This window comes from Mustela putorius, unplaced genomic scaffold (genome assembly GCF_011764305.1).
Source record: "Mustela putorius furo isolate JIRA1106 unplaced genomic scaffold, ASM1176430v1.1 tig00003987_pilon_pilon_pilon, whole genome shotgun sequence".
NCBI classification, from domain to species: domain Eukaryota; kingdom Metazoa; phylum Chordata; class Mammalia; order Carnivora; family Mustelidae; genus Mustela; species Mustela putorius.
The window spans coordinates 13,884,371-13,905,764 of NW_025422126.1; the positions used below are offsets into that span (position 1 = coordinate 13,884,371).

Here is a 21,394-nt window from a genome sequence, read left to right on the forward strand (position 1 = left end):
CACCGGGCTCTCTGCTCAGCAGGGAGTCTGCTTCCCCCTCTCTCTCTGCCTGCCTCTCTGCGTACTTGTGATCTGTCTGTCAAATAAATAAATAAATAAATAGATAAAATATTTAAAGGAAAAAAAAGAAATAAAAGAGCTTCAAATACTACTGTTCTTTCTGATTAGCTGTGTGATCATGGGCAAACCATTTCATGATTCTGAGTCTCAACCCAACAAGGTTGTTGCTAGAATTTGGTGTAATCACTGTAAATTATGCTACATGGTACTGAGGAGATACTCTATAAACACTAGGCATTTTATCCTGAATTCTCCACTGTTCTTGCTTTGTCTTTGTTGGGTAGCATCTCCTATGGAGAGCCTTCTCACATTCCCAGGACTGGCTAATGACAGCCTCTTTGTGCCCATGTGCTTCCCCAGAACTTACCATCAGCACTTCCCACGTCATAATGGAAACAACCTATTTATGTGTGTGTCTCCCCATATGGGCCTGAATGTTCACCAAAGACAGAGCTATATTTCTCATGTTGGACACTTAATGTCCTGTAGTTTTTGGCACTTAGTAGATGCTCGGTGAATGTCTGCAGCTTGATTTTATGTGAGCAGATCAATAAGTCCCCTGTGAAGAATGTCCTTTATCTAATGCTCCGTAAACCCCTTCCTCATTTACATTTCTGACTGATCAGGATCTTTCCAGATTTCCTCTTTTGTCTAAGGTATTTGAGTTACACTCCCCACTGCACCTCCCAACTCTGCAAATAACGTTTCACTGTGGAAATGTTGCTTCTCCCTAATAAAACACTTGCATGAATTCTTCTGGAGACGAGTTTAAGGCAGAATTTCTAAGAGTATATTCCATCAGATGGCAATTTATATTCCAGGAGAAAAAAGATTCTTTAGTCAGATAAATTTAGGGAAAAAAAATGCTTTAATAGCACTTCTTTATTTGCTGTAAGACTTCTCAGATCCTTCATTTGATCATGAGCCTTTTTTCATGGAGCACGTCACAGGTCTAGTATATAGAAGGCATTTGTAGAAATATGTCTTTGAAAAAAATTGGAACTTATATCCTGAAGTTCAGATTTTTGAAGGCTGCATAAAGCTGAGTCACCAAACAGTTGTCTTGTGGCTTATCTATTAGAATCTGACTTTAAGTGCATGTTTCCTGACACTATTCTTGCTGCATCTCTACCAGATGTGACACAGAGAAGGTTAATAACCATGAGCAGTATTTAAGAAATGTATGAGGAAATAGCGATGCTAATTTCATTTTGCTACCATGCCCATAAAGTTTATTGGCTTTATTCATTTGATGGCTATCATTCATCAGCCAGATTCTAAGTCAGATGATGGAGATGGTTCCCAAGAGGAGTCTGGGGCAATGCACAAGTTCTCAGGAGCTCTTTAGGTCATAGAAGGCCCTTGCTCACTCTGAATTGCTTTGCAGAGCAAATTTAGTACATGCACAGGTGCCTGGTGGGAGTTTGCACCCATAGAAGTGGCTATTCCCTTTGTTAGAACAGTGAAACACTTCCATGTGGATCACCAATAAATAATTCGTGCCCTGAGCCCTCCCCAGTGACCCACAACCCTGGCTGCCAGAAGACTCCACTTCCATACAATCTGGTCGCTGAGGCACTACAGTCAGTCATGCATTGTATGGGCTGGTGCTAAATTGCATGTGCCAAGTTGCTAAATATTTTGAGTAGCACCCCTGAGTGGAGGAGAAAAAAAAAAAAGAGGCTGGCTGGGACATATATGAGGACATATATGCAGCTAGGTAGGCAGGCAGGAACAGATTCTATAGAACCTTGTAGGCTATGTTAAGAATTTTAGACTTTATCTTAAGAATGACAGAAAGTCCCTGAAAATTTTTAAGAAAAGGGGAGATATGACATGATCAGATAGGCTTTGAAAAGGCGTGCTCTTCCCGAAGGCTGAAAGTTGGTACAGGACAGGGGATGTCTGTGCATCCTTGGGTATCTATAAGAATAAAGGATTTGAAGGCATAGCTACACCCTGCTAATCCCCACCCTTTGGTAGGTGGGCCAGGATGGTGGGGTTCTAAAGCTAAGAGCGAGGAAAACCCTTCCCCAAGAGCCTTTTCACTGGCCATACTGTTTTTATTTGAGGTGGTCCCTGAGCAGGGGAGCTACTGGGCTCGGAGGTAGGCATGAAGACAAGTCCAGGCAGATGGAGAGAAGTCTGAGTGAGCTCTACAATGCAGAGACAAAAGCCAGAGACCAAAAAGCCAGTGAGTCTAGAGAATGTGGGATTCAGCACATGTCTAGAATGGGCTCATGAGGTCTGGGGCAGGCTTTGCATGCTCTCTGGGTCAGAAACCTGAATTTCATCTGTCAGGGTTGTGGCAAGAAGTCTTCATCTTTTCAAAAACATCATCAGTTCTGCTTGGTTAGATTTTACTTTGAAGTTGCTTAATAGGTTGACCTGGCTGAGAGAGGACCTGAAAGTTTCTGAGACCTTGAGGAGAGAGAGCAGGAGGGCAGGGTGGGGAGGCACAAAAAAGGCATTGTTGTTTAGTGTGCCAAAAATTTCCCAATTCCCATCAGCAAATACTGTTTCCTTGGGCAAAATTATAAGATGGGCCACTGGTTACAAAGCTGTAAACAGAGGACAGATTTTCTTGGGGGAAGCTGTGAAATCTCCCTTAACCCAAATACAGATGTTGCATCGTTCCTGTTTGGAAACATATACCGCTGTGTTTAAGCTCATTTTCGTCTCTGACTCTTGTCTGTCTTTTGGTGGGGGAAGATGGGAATGGGTGGAGCTTGGCCAGAGAAATGCTAGGGGAAGGGGGAAGGTTTTGCTGGAGTTTTGGTGACTCCAAGTGTTGAGTAGGAGAGGAGAGAAGCTAAAGGTATTGCTTAAGTGAGAGGCTTTGTGAGACTGCTAGTCTAAGCTGTTGTGCTTTTGAGACAAGGGGACAAAGCAGCACAGAGCTGGGGAGACTGCTCCTGTACTGGGGGTCAGAGTCAGAGAGGAAGGACATGGCTCATACTGGATGGTCACTGAGAGGGAAGGGTTTTATAAGCTCTTAAGAAGAGCACCTCAGGGAATCGAAGAGATAATTTGGGACTTTTGGGGGAGGGCAGGAGGAGGGCTGGGTTTCAGGCATAACATTGGAAATGATACAGAGTTGTCATCTGAGGTAGCAAGAGAAGGGTGACTTTATCAGTACCCCAGGATGACAAACAGTGTATACGGTGCTCACATTCTATTTGAGTAACGAAACAAGGATCTGGCAAACTGGCCCTGAACGTGAAGATGGCAAGGTAGGCTGAGATTTAATGAACCATCCAGGTGACCTGTGACTCATTTTCATTCTTTCTAAATCCACTATACAATTTCAACTTCAGTGTAAAAATGCACAGTTATCTATTTTACCTTCACCTCAACAACGGCAGCCTTTCGCTATTCCCAGCCACGTATCTTGGAACACAGTTAGTTCAATACTTAAGGTCCATCAAGGGTGAGCTGTGGAGTTAGCAAGGTCAACGGGGGAGCTCTTTCTGAGGTTCCCAAGGCATGAGAAAACTACAATTGCCTGGTGACACAGAAAAGGATCTCTCTGTAGGGGTATCGCTTCTACATGCTCTGCTTCCCTTTTTTCATAAGAAAGCACGGAAACAAATAATAACAGAAGAATTTTTATGTTTTCCTCTGCAGGAAGAATGCCTGAGGAGGCTACTGCGCTTGTTAATGTGATTGCACACTGAATGTCCTAAATTCTCTTTCACCAGCATCGCAAGAATATGATTCAATTACTGGATAAGACTTTCTACAACAAATGCTCGAGAAATAGAACACATAAAAGGCAAATTAGAGAGGGACGAGCACTCACAGTACGTGTATAGAATGTAGCCGATGGTGATGATTTCTTTATCTTTCAGCTTCTTAGCTGCTTTAGTTCTGTAGTTTTGGTGGGGAGGGGCAGGGGAGGCTAACAAAGCCCTGCAATGGAGCTGCGGGACCCTTCTCTGTTCTCAGGTTGCCATGTTTAGACAAAGCATAAACACTAGATGGCGCCCATCATCTTAAACATAGTAAAAGACTGGCGGTTTTTCTTTATAGGCAAGTATGGCTACCTCCTTAGGAAAAGAGTCAAGTATGGGAATTAGAAAAATATCTACTCCAGCATTTCCTATTCTTGTCCTGTGAAGTGCTCCTTATATGAGGGTTTGATAGCTAAGTAAGTATGGGAGAACACTGCTTCTGAAAAGACTCTCCAGTGCATACCGGTACACCAGACGTTTCTGAAAAGTTCTTCGGTGAAGAAATATGACAGCAGGGAACCCTGTCTGTCAGCAGCATCCTAATCCAATCCTGCTCTTCCAGTGTCCTGTGAGACACACTTCGGGAAATGCTCATCCAACCCAAGTCCTGTCCCAAAGAAGGAATAACTCAAACTCCACAAAAGAGGCCTTCTTTAGACATGGTTATCTGACGCTTAAAAAAACAAAAACAAAAACAAAAAAAACCACTGGACACATTCTTAAGGCAAAGTTGTTGCTAGTAATAGCAGTGTTGTCTGAGTATTGACAATCTGATATGCTGAAGTTTTTGTCTCCTTTCTTTCCTCAATATGCCATCTTCGTCTATACTGTATCTACATCTATACCTGTAACCATGTCTATATATTCACATATAATTGATATATTGATATATTTGCCTTTAGGCTGTGAATATTTTAAGGACAGGATATTTAGCTCATTCTTTGAAATCTCTAATCCTAGCACAAAGTCTGTCACATACTAAGTCATTAATAAAGTAAATTATATCTAAAGTCTGTATAGTCTGTGTAGGAGAGTAATTCTGGAATGCAGGCATGGACATTCTGCCCCTGATTAAGAGTCTCATGCTCTACCGACTGAGCTAGCCGGGCAGCTTCTGCCCCTGATTAGAAGGTTAATTACCTCTTATTCAACTCCCTTCCCGATGAAGACCAACTGAGGACAGAGACCTACTCCCTAGAGCTTCTCCCTGGGCATTCTAGTTCTGTTTTCTGAACTTAATTGCATTACCGTTACCATACATTATTTACAAAATAATCTTATAAGATCTAGCAATAGAATCTGTGTTTAACTTTTGACTGCTATTTAGAGTTTTTGGTCTTGTGTTTTCCAGGAAGGTATAGCTTGTCCTTGTATATCCAGGATAAGCTGTAGATGTAAAATATCAGATCCTCCATATGCCATTGTTAATAATTTTGTTCTGCTGTTTTCCTTCCATATTGTAATGTTTGAGCTTTTCGAGCCTGTTTATTCTTTTCTTTCACTTTAACCCATGAAATTCCAAAACCGAGACTTGAAACTAGCCAATTTTAAGCCACAGTTCAAATAACTTTTTGCAAACTAAAAAAATGTTCCCTCTTCTTTTTCAATTGTGAAAAGCAGGTAATATTTTTATCATTGAATTGTCTTTGTAAATGTTATACATAAGAAAGGATATGATATCTGAATATCAGAGACTATTGTAATATTCTATGGATTGTAATCTCCAGCAAGACTATTAAGTCATCTGACTGGTTGCTTTCTTTTAATATGTGGTTCTGGCAGTATTTAAATGGATACATCTACTTTTGAAAACTGAAACACTTGCGAATTTTCTTTGTTGAGTCATAAGATTACTAGCTCATCCTTTTTTCTACCACATGTCTGGAAGTTAAAACAAATAAAACCTATGGATTTCTCATTTAAACAGAGTCTAATGTCATCTCTGTGACTCAGTGTCTTTACCTTTAAAACAAACATAATGGGGGGGTGGTTGGCTGGCTCAGTCAGTCGAGTGAGTAATGCTTGATCTGGGGATTGTGAGTTCAAGCCCCACGTTGGGTATAGAGCTTACTTTAAAAATGAGCATAACAGGGCCTAGGGAGGTTATAAGATTAAATTCGTTATAACAGTGACTGACTCAAAAGTAACCTGGAAGTACTAGTCCTTTATAGTTCTGTGCGTTCCTGAGTGAGCACACAGAGCAGTGCTGTGAGATAAGAAAATGTGGAATGAGACCGCTGACAGGTTTTGAAAAGAGATTGTGCTGTAAAGAGAAAGAACACTGATTTGGGGTCAGGAGACTTGAATTTTCAGTCTAACATCATAGTTAGTAGCTTGTGGAGCTTTGGACAAATCATTGGGCCTTTCTGAATCCCTTTTTCCTCATGTAAGAAAGTGAGAGTAATAATAACTTAGTTCCTGACACTTAGAATTTCTTTGAAGACCCCTAGAATTATTGCACGTGAAAGTGCTTTGTGTGCGGGAAGTGCTGTGCCAGTGTGAATGCTGACTATGGCAAAGTAACAGTGTGGTCCCCAGGCTAAGGATTTTAAGCCAGAATGATGACACTATGTAAGTATGCTCTGCTTAGAATTGTACAGAATCCATCTGTGAGGCTACAGTGACTCTGTAAAGCATCACCACATTTGTTCAACACCTTTTCATTCGATAGACATTGTTAGGGAGACTGCTATGTGCCAGCCACTATGATTTAAATGTCAAGGATACAAAACCATGTAAGATGGAGAACCTGCTTTCAGGGAGATTTTGCCACTTAGAAAAGAAAGACATGTCAATAAAAGCAAGTTATATTTTGTGCAGATGGTCCTGGAGTTAGCAAACAACTTGACTTTATAAATTTTCAACTCTGATGATGGTACAAAAGTGACATGTGTTCACTAAAAACTGTACCTCGAATTGTGAATTTTGCTTCTTTCCCAGGTTAGCAATGCAGTGTACACACCCTTGTGATACTGGGCAGTGAGTGGCAAGTCCCACTTAGCCCCACCATCACCAAGGTAAACAACTGATACAGTCACAACCATTCTGCACCTAAATGATCATTCTGTTTTCATTTTTAGTATAGTATTCAAATTATATGAGATAGTTGACACTTATAAAATATTATAAAATAGGCTTTGTTTTAGGTGATTTTTCTCCAAAGCAGGCTAGTTGAAGTGTTCTGAACATGTTTACTAAATGCATTTTTGACTATAATATTTTTAGCTTACAATGGGCTTATCAAGATATAACCCCATTATAAGTCCAGGAAGATATATATCATTTAAGTGTAGAAGAAGGATGCAGAGGGGAGTAGTCAAGGGGGTGACATTCAGCTCTTGGATGACAGAACAAGGTCCTATCATGGGACCTGACCCAATTTCTCTCATCCAGACATCTGCTAGCTAAGCACTAAGCAGAAGACTTAATGTATGGGAGAACTACCGGAATATGTAAGACAAAGCTATCCATTCAGACCACTGGACACTTTGCTCAGGTCAACTGACTCTATTACACAGGTATGGTGTGTGTGTGAGGGAAAGGTGGGTATGGCATGATGGCTAACACAGATAAGGTCCCTTGGAAAATTCTAGTTATAAATCATAGCTATAAAACAAAGACAAGTTTTTCTAAAACAATGAAAACCACAAAGTAAGTGTTCCATTGAGTTATGAACCATAAACTCAGCCGTAAGAACAAGGCTCCTTAGATTATTTCTCATTATTTGCGTGATTGCCAAAATGTCAGTATCTTTTTAACTACCTGTCACAGAGTTCATACCAGAAAGAAAGCTTGATCTGGTGGAAAGAAGCAGGCAATAAAGATTCCAATCAAAGAAAGGAGAAGAACAGAGGAGGGAAGACAGGCGGAAGGGAGGAAGGAGTGAGGAAGCAAGGAGGGAAAAGAGTGGGCAGGTGTGGTCGGCATTAAAACGGAATGCTTAGGGGTGCCTGGCCGGCTCAGTCAGTACAGCACATGACTCTTCAGCTCAACGTTGTAAGTGTGAGCCCCATGTTGGATGCAGAGATTCCTTAAAAATAAAACCTTAGAAAAAAAAAAAAACCCGATTATTTAAATCCAAGTTTTTACTCTCTCTAGTTAGGTAGTCACTGACTTAACCTCTCTGAACCCCATTTTCTTCATCCAAACGTGGGGTACTTTCAGGGTGATTGTGAGAATAAAAAATTATAGGAGATAAGATAAGATAATTTAATTAATATATTTTTAAAATAAAATGACTTGTATAAAATGTTTGGTTAACAATAAGTGCTCATAGCTTGTTGCTGGTAATTCTTGCATTTCGGTAAGTGGTGTGGCTGCTACCACTTACCAGTGGCATCCAACTGCCTATTTTATGTATTTGCTTATATAGTTACATGCAACAAAATACATGCTTATAAAGGTGCTGTTTTTAGAGTAGAGTCATGGATTTGGGGAAAAAAATCTGCTTTAAAAATAAATAATACCTTAAAAAGGCATGGTTCTCAATGTTCTGTTGGATGCAAATATGTCTCAGAACATCTGCATGAAAACATTAGCACTTTTACCTGTACCTGAGGGAAGTGAGTAACAAGCATCAAGCACTTCAACACCACGTAAACCGCAACAGGTGCTGGAAGCCATAATGATCTCCTCCATTTTCTCTTTTTAATGAAGGTGCGTCTGGAGTCCTAATTGAAAGTGATTTTTTTTTACCTTAAATGGTGTCAGACACAGAGGAATGAAGATTAAGAAGAAATACTCACGGATAAGATCTGGTCTCCTCTCTGGAGTTCCCCACTCAGGTCTGCTGGTCCACCAGCCAGAATGAAGGATACAAAAATACCTTCTCCGTCTTCCCCGCCCACGATGTTGAAGCCCAGGCCAGTGGAGCCTTTGTGCAGGACGACCTTGCGGGGCTCCCTGAAGAAACAAGGAGAAAAGAGAGCTCCAGTGGGACCCACTCAGGATTCAGGGTGCTTTTACTTTCATTGAGATATATGATACCAACAATTCACCACCGATGAAATGGCTTCCCAAAATAAGATTCACCAGCACTCCAAGAAAAATGCTAATATCAGGGCAGATATATAGTGAGTTTCTCACTATAACAAACGCCACAATACCATGTTAAGTCATTCCTTAATTCTAAAACATTTTCTTAAACTGTCCTTACTTCCACTTTTTCTATGTTTCAAACACCTGTTCTTGTATCTTTTTAAATTGAGATGTAATTGACATAGAACGTTATTTAACTTCCACTGTACAAGGTAAGGTCAGTATCTGTATATATTGTGAAATGATCATCAGAATGAGTCTAGTTAACATCCTCCTCCACATTTTGTTACATTTTTTTTTCTTGTGATGAGAACCTTTAAGATCTACTCTCAGCAACAGTCAAACATAGAATGCAGTATAACGCACCATGTTGAATACCATGTCTCCAGGACTTACTTCTTTTAAAACTAGAAGGTTGTGTCTTTCAACCATCTTCACCCATTTCACTCTCCCACCCACTTGCTCTTCTACTGAGCACCCACAGTAGTGCTCAGTAGGATGAATGTGTCCAAAAAGGGAAGAGAATTTGGGGGACAAGAGACTAGACTAAATAGGCCAGATCAGGAAATACCTTACAGATTTGTTTGACTGTTAATTAAAATTCACCCTGTAGTAGTGGAAACTCACTGGAAGATTTTGAGGCATTGAGAATATTTAAATCCATTTCAGGAACATTAATAGCATTAACATTAATAACATTATAACATAATATAACATAATAACATAATAACATTAATAACATTGTAGGATTGCTGGAGGGAGAGTGTGGATATGATGCGAGGTAGGAAAATCAGTTAGGATGTTGGTTAAATAATCTCGACTTGAGGAAGTGAGAGCGTGAACAAGGGTGACAGCAGTGTTAATGAAAACGAAGGGCAATATGAGAGAGGAAATATGAAAGGAAAACCGGGTCCAGAGACTGACTCAGATCGTAGAGGAGAGAGGGAAAAATATCTAATTGGCAAAAGGAGGGGGAAATGGAATCCAGGATCATTAGGATGGGTATGACCTTGACATGCTCCATTCTGGGTAATGGTGTGTCATCCATGTGATGTTTGGAAGTTGTCAGAGACAAAATGTTAGGAATATGGATCCACAAAGAGGACTACAAATGCACATTTCAGGGTCATCAATAAAAAGATAATCAAATGTTGAGCCATGAGTTACTTGAGTGGAGGCTAGATAACTATGGAATATAGCATTTCAAGGGATCTTAGAAGTCATCCAGTTTTCTTTTCTTTTCTTTTTTTTTTTTTTTAAGATTTTATTTATGACAGAGAGAGATAGTAAGAGAGGGAACACAAGCCCAGGGGAGCTGAAGGGGGGCTCGATTCTAGGCTGTTGAAGGCAGATGCTTAATGAATGAGCCACCCAGGAGCCCCCTGGTTCTGTTTTCTTAAGTAGTTTTAGAAATGTGTTCTGTAAACCTTTCATATCACCTACCCACCTCTCACAAGTACCCCAGTGTCAGTCATTGAAGTTTCTCTTATACTTTCCTGTACTTAATGATGTAAGAATGGCAGAGCCATCCAATATATTTTTAAAAAAGATTTTATTTATTTGACAGAGAGAGGAATAGTGAAAGAGAGCACAAGCAGGGGGAGTGGCAGGTAGGCAGGCAGAGGGAGAGGGAGAAGCAGGCTCCCTGCTGAGCAAGGAGCCGCATGTGGGGGTTGATCCCATGACCCTGGGATCATGACCTGAGCTGAAGGCAGCCACCTAACTAACAGAGTGACCCAGGCGCCCTGCCAGCCAATATATTTTTCTACTAATGACTACATATAGTCTATTATTTGTTATCACATTCCCATGTACAAAGCAATGTGTTTAGCCTAGTTTTGAGGAAGGAAGTAAAATGCATATACACCTTGGACCATAAATATTACAACATAATGATTTAAGTCTGAGGCAACTTGACATAGAGTTAATTTATTTTATTCTACAAATACTTCGTAAGCACTACTATACCAGGAATTGTTCCAAGTACTCAGAAAATTTATACTCAAAACAAACATCCGTGCCCCATTTAACTCAATATCTGGATGCCCTGTCAAGATGACATACAGAATTAACCACCACGAAGACTGAGCTCCCTGTTTCCTTGCTGGCTTCAGTTGGGGGTTTCTCTCAGGTTCTAGAGGCTACTCACATTCCTTGCTACGTGGCAACCTCTATCTTCAAGCTGGTAATGACACACTGAATCCTTTTCTCATTTGGAATTTCTGTGGCTTCCTCTTCCACAACTAGCTAGATCTAACTTTCAGCTTTTCTATGGTTTTTGTGATTTGGTTAGGCCCACTCAGATAATCTCCCTCCTTTAAGATCAAGTGATTAGTAACCATAAGTGCATTTGCAATTTTTTTTTAAAGATTTTTTATTTTATTTATTTGACAGAGAGACATCACAAGTAGGCAGAGAGGCAGGCAGAGAGAGAGAGAGAGAGAGAGAGAGAGGAGGAAGCAGGCTCCCTGCTGAGCAGAGAGCCCGACTTGGGACTCGATCCCAGGACTCTGAGATCATGACCTGAGCCGAAGGCAGCGGCTTAACCCACTGAGCCACCCAGGCACCCTGCAAATTCTTTTTCCATGTAAGATCATTTAACTGTGGGAGTCACATCATGGGCTAGAAATCATGGGGCCATCTTAGAATTTTGCCTACCACAGGCAAAGAGACGACAGGGGACAAATCCTGCAGGGTCTTGTACATCATTCTAAATTGATTTTTTACTCTAACAAAATGGGGAGCCATGTAAAAGAAGATTACTGGACGTAATTTATGTTTTTAAATAGTTACTTTGGTATAAAAAAGATCCAAGGAACAAAATTTGAAAAAGTGGTATCAGTTATGTGTCTAATGGCTATATGCAGGCAAAATAGTAGCTTGGCTGAGGCTGGTATTGGAGGAAGTGGTAGGCAGTGGGGACATTTCCAGTCAGTCTTGACTCTCTGTCCAGACAGTAATTTCTGTTTATTTTCACATTCAGTGATTCTTTCTTCTGTCCTATTTATTCTGTTCCTGAGCCCACCTTGGTTTTTGTATTTTTGAGCTTTAACATTCCATTTGGTTCTACTTTGTATCCTCTTTTCCTTTGCTGAGACTTTCATTTCTTTTCCCATTTACTTATGTGTATGTGTAATCACTTATGAAGCATGAGGAGTACTTTCAAATTCTTGTCAAATAATTCTAACACCTGTGTTATCTCACTGTTGGTACCTGTTGGTTATCTTTCATCATTCAAGCTGAGCTCTTCCTGGTATGAGAAGTGATTTTATTTTATTATACACAGGACATTTGGGTGTTAGAGTGTAAAATGCTCTATCCTACTTAACTATAGTTTTTTACAGGTTGTGGATCAGTTCAGGTATAGTCTACATTTCCAAGTAAGATGGATATTTAGCTCCCTACTTGTTCTTAGGGACACCAGGGAGGAAAGTGGGGTACTAACCAGTATTCTACTCACTCTACCTCACTGTCACTCAGTAGGGGTAGAAGCTTAGCTCCCTATGGGTCCACTTATACCAATGAGCAAGTGAAAATAGGGTGCTGACTAGCACTGTCTTAAACTATTTTGTTCTGCCCCCTTGTCTCTAAGTGGGGCTAGAAGTTCATGGAACTCACCACAGTGTCATTCCTCTCTGAGCCAGTCTTATTCCCAATTTGTATAGTCTTCCCAGGTTTACCATGTGTAAAGAGTGTGTGTGTGTGTGTGTGTGTGTGTGTGTGTGTGTGTGTGTGTATTAATAAGGAGAATTACTATTTTGGTTACAACCAGAAGTCCAGGTTCTGAATACATTTCAAAGGTAGGGGCCAGCAGGATTTTGATGAAAAAGTTATTGTAGAAGTATCCCTCTTCCCTCATTCTAAAACACATGTGCTTATTAGGTCCAGTGACTTTCAATCTACACATAGTAACCACACATGGAGGGAAGGGGCTATTACAATTCTAATGCTTATCTATGTGCCAGATGTGCTTGTTGCCTTTTTTGCACCATTTATTCCTCAAGACAATCCAATGAAGGATGCACAGAGATGTCTGCAACTCTTTTGAAACTAAGCCCAAAGGGAAGGCAGACTGATGACTGGATAGATGGATAGGAGTTTTATAGAACATGTGTAGTAATATGTTAAAAGTGCAATCTAGATGGCAAATGCATTAAGTTTTCATTTTAAAAATCTTTAAATTTTTATGCTTAGAAAACTTTTATAACAATATCTTGAGAAAAATAAGCCTAGTGAACAAATTACTATGACTTTTGTGATTAGTGAAATGACATTGCTTTATCCAAGTTTTTACTAAGTTTAATAAGTAGCAAAGCCAGGATTAAGACATAGATTTTCTGACATAAAATCCCAGAGTCTAGACTAAGATATATTCCAGAGACTGCAAATCAGAAAGCTAAAGGCTTAATCTGATCTAGTGTTTACAATTTTTTGAATTTGTCCATTTTTAAAATTGGGAAAATGTGCATGAAATGCATATTTATAACTTTATATGAAAAATCAGACATTCTATGAACACGAACTCTTAACCTTGTCTTACAGCAACAGTTGGCTAAATATGTCCCTCTCTAGATGGTGCATTCTTTCTCCAGTTTGCCACTCTCTCACCTTTCCCTCAAGGTTCTCAGACAAAAAAGCTGTACATTGCACCACATTTACACTTCTTGCAAAGAGGAAATTAAAATATTTTTTGTACCCGTGGCTTTATAAAAAATGAAAAGAAAACACAAAAGCTTCATGGAGAGAGCCTAGTATTTTAATAGTATAATGGTAGAGAACATGATTGCTTTGAAAGAAGGGATTACCCTTACATGTTTAATATGCAAAGTGACTCTCTGCAGGAAAAAATATAGCTTTAAAAGGTCATTATGAAACATCTCTCCCCATAACCATCTGGGGGAATTTTGTTAGTGATCCCTGAACATGACACACATAATTCTTGAGTGACAGTAGATCTTATTTATTTTACCTGGACAAGTCTTTTAAATCAAATTATTTGGAATTGTGTCAACTTATAAGATTAAATACCTTTTTAAAAATAGAATTTTTAATGACAGAACCACCCAGGTACCCCCAAAATAGAATTTTTCATATCATAATGAATTATGATACTTTTTTGTGCTTATTTTTAATAATGGGGGAAATGACAAATAATTCTATAGATGATGGGAAAATAAAATACCCTAAGCACACTTCAAATCATGTACTTTTTCTAATTTAAGCCTTTTTTTCTTTTTAAAGTTTTATTTATTTATTTTTAGCAATCTCTATACCCAATGTGAGGCTAAAACTCATGACCCTGATATCAAGGGTCTTACTCTCTTCTGACTGAGCAAGCCAGGCACCCCTACTTTAAATTTCTTTCTTTTTTTAAAATTTAAAATTCTTATACTAATAACTCACTACATTAAACTATAGATTTTAAAAATGTTTTCATGTCCTTTTTTTCTGCTAGGGGATTAAAACATTGTGGAGAATTATAAGTTCTACTACACTGATGCTTACATAAGTCAACTTGTCTAAGCTATTGAGCTTTAGACACATAGCTTATGTTTGCAAAGCCACTAAACACCCAGAACCAGTCTCTTTCCCTCTCTCTCTCTCTTTTTATGTAGGTCCACAACCAGCATGGAGCCCAAAATGTGGCTTGAACTCACGACCCTGAGATCCAGACCTGAGCTGAGATCAAGAGTTGGACACTCAACCCACTGAGTCATCCAGACTGCCCCCCCTTCTAAGACAAGTTTTTAAGAGCAGTTTTCTTTTTTTTTTTTTTTAAGATTTTATTTATTTTTTTGACAGAGAGAGAGGGATCACAAGCAGGCAGAGAGGGAGGCAGAGAGAGAGGGAAGCAGGCTCTCTGCCAAGCAGAGAGCCCGATGCGGGGCTAGATCCCAGGACACTGGGCTCATGACCTGAGCTGAAGGCAGAGGCTTTAACCCACTGAGCCACCCAGGCACCCCAAGAGCAGTTTTATGTTCACAGCAAAATGAGAAGAAAGTGCAGAATTTTTTCATAAACCTCTTGCTTCCACACATGAATCTACTCCCTATCAAAATCCCCCACCAGAGTGGTACATTTGTTACAATTGATGAACGTGAATTGACACATCATGCGCTTCAGGAGGTGAATAGGTAATGTAGTACATCCAGACCATGGGATTTTATTCAGTACTGAAAACAAAGGAGGTATCCAGCCATGAAAAGACATGGAGGAAATACATATTGCTAAGTGAAAGAAGCCAGTCTGGAAAGGCTACGTACTGCATGATTCCCCACTATATGACATTCTGGAAAAGCTGAAACTATGTAGATGATACAAAGATCGGTGTTGTCAGGGTTTATGTGGAGAAGGGCATAAAAGGTGGAATACAGGGGATTTTAGGGTAATGAAACTATTCTGGAGAATACTGTAAGGATGGATAGATATCATTATACATCTGTCCAAAATCAGAATGGGCAACATCAAGAGTGAATCCTCATCTAAACTACATAGAACTCTACCATGGCATTTATCACGCTATGTAGTGATTGCTAATGTATCCTTCTCCTTCAATAGACTGTGAACCACAGGAGCCTAGGTACCAGTAAGTGCGACCTTAGCAGTAGCAAGATGCCTGACAAGTAGTAGGGGCTCAGGAAATAGTTACAGGATGGATGGATGGATGGAGGGACGGATGGACAGATGGACAAATGAATGAACTCCCATGATGCTTCAGACTCCTCATTACCCTCTATTTCATATTATAGTTATTTATATAAATGCCTCTCCTTTTTTCTAGAGATGGTAAAATCTAAAGTCCACAGGGATAGGACAGGTAACACAAATGGATGTGGCAGGCTGAGTAGGGATTATAGCAAAATGGGGAATACATTCCATCTAAAGGGCTATTTCTACTCAACTCTGGACAATTGCTTCAAGCAGAAACACTGACTAGTACTTCCAGATTCTCTAATTTGTAAATATAGGTGAAGAATCCAGATTTTGATGCAAATTTCCAGAATTTTTATGTTGATGATGATTAAAAAATAATTTAGAAGTAGTGCCGGTCAAACCAAACATGTTTCTGTTGTATCCCAGCTATGGGCTACCAATGACTCTGCACTGTTCACAGTTTGATGGCACATTCCATGTCTGTTTCAGGTCTGTCTCCTCAGTGGTGTTCCGTATGGTACTCGGCTCATGGTAATTCTCTATAACTCCACTTCTGCCCTTCTCTTTTTAAGTTCTCTCATTCTGGAATATTTTTTCTTTTAGTTTGTTTGCTGTCTCATTTTTTCCCCTTTTATAGTAGTGTTCAAAGACTGCCTGCTTCATTTTCAGCCTCAGCTCTCAGTTCTTCATGTTTACTGCCTATGCCAATGACTCCTGGTCTGTAAATATAATGCCCTGCATGTCCATGAACTGTTTCATGTGTTAAGGCACTGTGGCTTCCAGAGAGATTGTAATCTCTTGAAGATATGGTGTCATGGTTTATATTTCTAGGCGTCTCCAATAATCCTAGGTGAGTGCTCAATAAATACCTGATGAATGAATAAATGAGAGCACACTACCAATATATAAAGAACTGCAATACTTTTTATACTGAAGAGATTTGGACTCTAACTTACTATGTCATTCTCCATCCAGAATTCAGATGGCCTAGGCACCCATTAATACTCATTATTCTGCATCATTATAGATGGTCAGGGTAACAAAATTCTAACTCTGATTCCTCATTCAGGATTGAGCTTGGGGATCATGATCTTCTGGAAGTCATTCCCAGTGCTCTCCTCAGCCTCCTCTAGCATTCTTTCCATGCATCTATTGTAACATTTATTATACTGGGTTGGTTTGCTTGTCACCTCTCCAGCTAGAGCTGTTTAACTTGAGGTCAGGGACCATGCCATTTGCTTTTTGTACCCAAACTGTGCTACAGAGTAGGTGCTATCTCCCAATTTCAGTTTTCATTTTAGATTTTAGGTGTGGAGACTACAGAAGATAAAGTCTGTCGACTCACAGTATCAATTTTTTTTTTTAAACTGATCTATTCACTTAAAAATATGTACTTAATTATCCACCCAATCTTTCAACAAACAAACATCTACAGAGTACCTACTTTGTGTCAGGCACTGTGATACAGAGATTAAGGAGCCTGGGATGTGAGGAACCCTGTGTAAACACAGAGAAGACCAGGGAGGGACACGTGCTAGGTCAACACATGTGCAATAAGCTAACGTAGCCAAGAGAAAGAACAACTGATCTGCTTCTAAAAAGATTTCATCCTTTTATCATCACCTAGATGAAATATACCACATGAATTTATTCATGAATTTATGGATAGATGCCAGCCTGACTTTCTCCCAGCTGTGGGAGATCAGCAGCAGCATAATCTTGTTTAGGTCGAGTCTCAGAGGATGCTCGAAACCAGCAAGGATGTTTTCAGGAGAGGGGAGCAGGGTGCTATGGGCTATTTTTTTTTCTCCTTAAACCAAATAATTTAAGAGGGCTTAGGATTCACAAAAGGAAGGGACTACTTAAACCTAAAGGCTTTCTTGTGACATTAGTGGGAAGTTCCTTGAGCTCTGAACTTCTGACATCTGTGAATCACTTCAGTTAAGTCCCAAACATCCAGGTATGGCATAGTGAGAAGTAAGCTATGAAAATATTTCCAGTCATCCTTCTAAATTACAAATATGACCATGCTACCCTCTTGCTCAAAAGCCTTGCAGGGATCTGTATGCCCTCAGGATAAAGTCTAAGCTTCCGAGCATGGCACTCCAAGTCCCCCATCATTTGACCACCTACCTCCCCGATCCCTAACTTTACTGTTAGTGAATGTTCCAGCTACACAAAGTTGCCAACCACAGCTCTTCACACCAGGTTGTTCCCTGTCTCACCATCTTTGGCTAAGGTGTTCTTTTGGCTAGAAAAAGATGCCTTCTTTTTGCTATCCTCAGAGTGTGAACTTCTACTGGCCTTCAGGAAGAAGCCAGGTGCTATCTCTTTCTCTCTGATACCTTATCCACCCTCTCCTCTAGATACACTGGCCACCTCTCCTTTTTTGGAACCACACTGTCCTTTCATTGATCATCCCGCTGCTGTTGCCCTTACTGTTCTAAAATTATTTTGTTTATCTATCTGTATTGTACATCTGTATGGTTCTGAAGGATAAAGACCATGGTTTATCAATTTTTGTGATTTGGGGAAATAGTAGAGGTTGAGCCTGTAAGAGACACGCACACAAAATATATTCCAAGAATAAAGAAAGAATGAGGAAGGCATTGGGAGAAATGAATTTTAGTACCACCCATCTAGGGATTTGTGGGAGCACAGACATGCCCTCTGTGGAGCAGGTTCCTTGCTAGGGTCATAACTTGGCAGATAATAACACTTGCCCTAGGGGAAAGTGGTAAAATTCAGATAGGACAATGAGCTGAAAGCATTTATAAGACAGAAAAGTTTTAGAGAAAAATGTACATTGAGATTCTACTTCCAGTCATTTGTCAGATTCGGCTTCTTGAAAACCCACCTCGTTATAAGGAAGCAAAGTAATTCTGAGTAGGATACTTATAAAATATCTTTAAATGACTAAAATGGCAAGTAGGTAAGAGAAATCCTCAGAGGCCAAAATGGAGTGGGAATACAAGAGGAGGAAGCAAATAGTAAGACTAGCAGCAGGCTGAAGAGCTTGGACAGGTTCCCAAAGAGCTAGTTTTCCAGAGCCCGAAGTTGATGGTAGCATGGAGAATAGGATTGCGTGGACCCCGAGGTGGGGTGTAGATAAGAGACTCCAGGACAAAATCAGGACACTATACCCTAAACAAAAGGATAAAGCACAAAAGCAGATCACCTCAAGGTTGTCAAGGATACACAGCTGACCTGATTTTGGCTCAAAGCAAGAAGAGAGGGCCTGGGGTACTAATCAAGGCATGTCTGAATGTGGAAGAAGTTATACTGTAGGAATAGAATTCACAAAACTGACCTAACCGTAGCTCAAAGCAAGAAGAAAGAACCCAGAGAACTAATCAAAGCATGACTCAATGTGGAAAAAGTCATATATGAGTAGAATTCATAAAACTGAATAAAGTAGGAGAAGAGAGAAAAAAAATCTACCTGGGTGCTAGGGGACAAGACGTGGGCAATATATCTCCGGTATTCTGCACTAGAGGCAATCTCCAGCTCTAGCTCACTGATATATATGAATATGCTGATGGGTTGGGGTAACCCACAAGATGGGTTCATGTGGCCATCCTAGCTCAATGACACTAATCATCAGGGTCATCTGGCTAGTTGATTTCCATCTTTCAGAAGACCGGCTCGTCAAATCACATGCTCATAAAATATGGTTTCTTATAGTGTTTTTCCTAATGGAAGTAAATGTGCTAATTAGCACATTCTAGTATCTTGAGCAGATGTATTTCCTCTTGCACATTAGTAACTTGGAATAATGCCACATAAACTTGATCACCTCTGAATATAATGACAAAAAGTTCCAGAGCATGTAGACTGAAGGCCCAGATCCAGTAGTATGATAATCCAATAAGGGACTATTATTCTCTGATATCATGAATAAATTGCCAGCTAGGATTCCTGTGCCCTCTCTTATTTCTCTACAAATGTAACTATATTCATATGAGCAATATTAAGAAAAAGGAGAGGGATAGGAGATAAAAGAGACTTTTCAGCAGGATGAAAAGATGTATATTGGTAAATGCATGAAGAGGGAGTAGAGCAAAGGTGTGGAGTGGAGGTCAACCACAGAAGACTTTAAAGCTGCTGATTGATTATGACCAATGTCTTCTATCTAAATGATCTATCTCCTTAGAAGACTAAGGAGACTAAGCATAATGTATGCTTCACCTTCAGATAATTAACTTGTCAATTAAGCAGCCAAGCAGATTGTTGGACATCATATAGATACACAAAGATAAAGGGGTTTTGTTGAACTGCTATTCTGAGGATATGATGTGAAGATAACATACAAGAAATCTCACATTACAGGGGAAGATCTGTGCTCTAGACTTTATGCTATAGGCCGTAGTCTGACTTCAGCAAGAGTCGCCATAAAGACACTGAGTGTATACTAAATATACCATGGTTGGTATTTTGTGAGATAAAGAGAACTCTATTAGATGGGGATAGTATAGCATTCTGTGATACGAGGAAAGACTATGGGCATTGGACCTAGATAGATCTAGGTTGGAATGAGTCATATCAATTAATAGCCAGATAAACTTGTTGGAATTTTTTAATATTTTGGTATTTTTTTTTAGCTGTAAATCGTAATATCTATTTTTTGGCATAGTGAAGTAAGATATAAATAAGATGGCAAAGCTGAAATAAGAGATAAAGTCCTAGGATCACCTAGCAAGTGTTCAGTAAATGCTAACTCACCTCACCTACTTTTCCTCTGAGTTACCACCTCTGGAAAACAAATAGTCACACCTAAAAATAATAGATCAACAAATGCAAGCTATATATATATTAAGTACCAAATGACTACTGTGGATAATGAGAAATCTCTAGCATTAAAGAAGAAAGATGAAGTCATGGAGAAGACAGAATCTGAGCTAGGCTTTGATGGATGGGTAGAAATTAGTGAGGTGGAAAGGAAAGCAGATGGTGTTTCAGTAGATGGCAGGAGCCCAGGGCCAGAGGGGAGCAAATGAAAGATGTGTTTGGAGAACAGGGAGTATCACAGCTTGCATGGAGAGTAGGGTCTGTGTCAAAGAAAATGAGAAGATGGGAACAGGTTGGAAAGGAACATGAATGCCACACTAAGGAATTCACACTCTGCACTTGGATAATGTGAACGTATTGAATGTTTCCTCACCAAGGGGAGACTCTGTAACTAAAAGTATTCTTGTCATGTGGTGCTATTTCTACAACCTCCCAGGTTAGCCTGTAAGGGACTTAATTAAACATTCTTAAGGTCTCTAAAGACATCCCTGCTGCAAAGGGTGGGGAGCTTTGGTTGAGACTGTGACCATGGCCTTGGATTGAACTGACTACTTCTAGTCTGCAGCCTTTGTAAAGCTGAGTGCTTCTCTCTGCAGAAAATCTTGGAATTAGTTACACATCTGAGATTGCATGTAACATTCAACTATAGATTAGTATCTAAATCAACTATAGATTAGTATCAACCTAATCTTGATTAACTTGATTTTGAAATAGAGTTTTTGCTTATTCATATATCACATATGATAATCTAATAACCATGTTTCATCTCAATTTGCTTTTGTCTAAATTTCTCAGAAAGATAAGGAAGCAATTAAATTTTGCTCTCACATATGTTCTCACTTTTCACAATCATATCTTCTAAGGATCATCTCATCTCCAAAGCAAAAGAAAACAGATTATCCCTCTTGATTTATTTCATAATATTTTGTCTGAAAACTTCCCCATCAAGTTATACATACTATTCATAATGGCAGGTATTTGTTTCTGCTTCCTGTTGCATTTTGAATTTTTTTTCATGCCCAGGGTGGACCCCAACATAGGGTTTGAACTCATGACCCTGAGATCAAGACCTCAGCTGAGATCAAGAGTCCCATGTTTAACCACCCAGTCCCATTGTTGGC

The 21,394-nt window shown here is 39.7% G+C and overlaps 1 protein-coding gene across 18 annotated transcripts in view; it reads right to left on the reverse strand.

Annotated features, from left to right (window-relative positions):
• DLG2 (discs large MAGUK scaffold protein 2) overlaps nt 1-21,394 on the reverse strand; it is a 1,545,411-nt gene that overhangs the window by 340,103 nt on the left and 1,183,914 nt on the right. For all 18 annotated transcript variants that reach the window (XM_004763483.3, XM_045071283.1, XM_004763486.3 and 15 more), the window contains one exon: nt 8,540-8,696. In XM_004763483.3, coding sequence (XP_004763540.1) covers nt 8,540-8,696 — 157 coding nt within the window. The remainder of the gene's footprint in view (nt 1-8,539; nt 8,697-21,394) is intronic.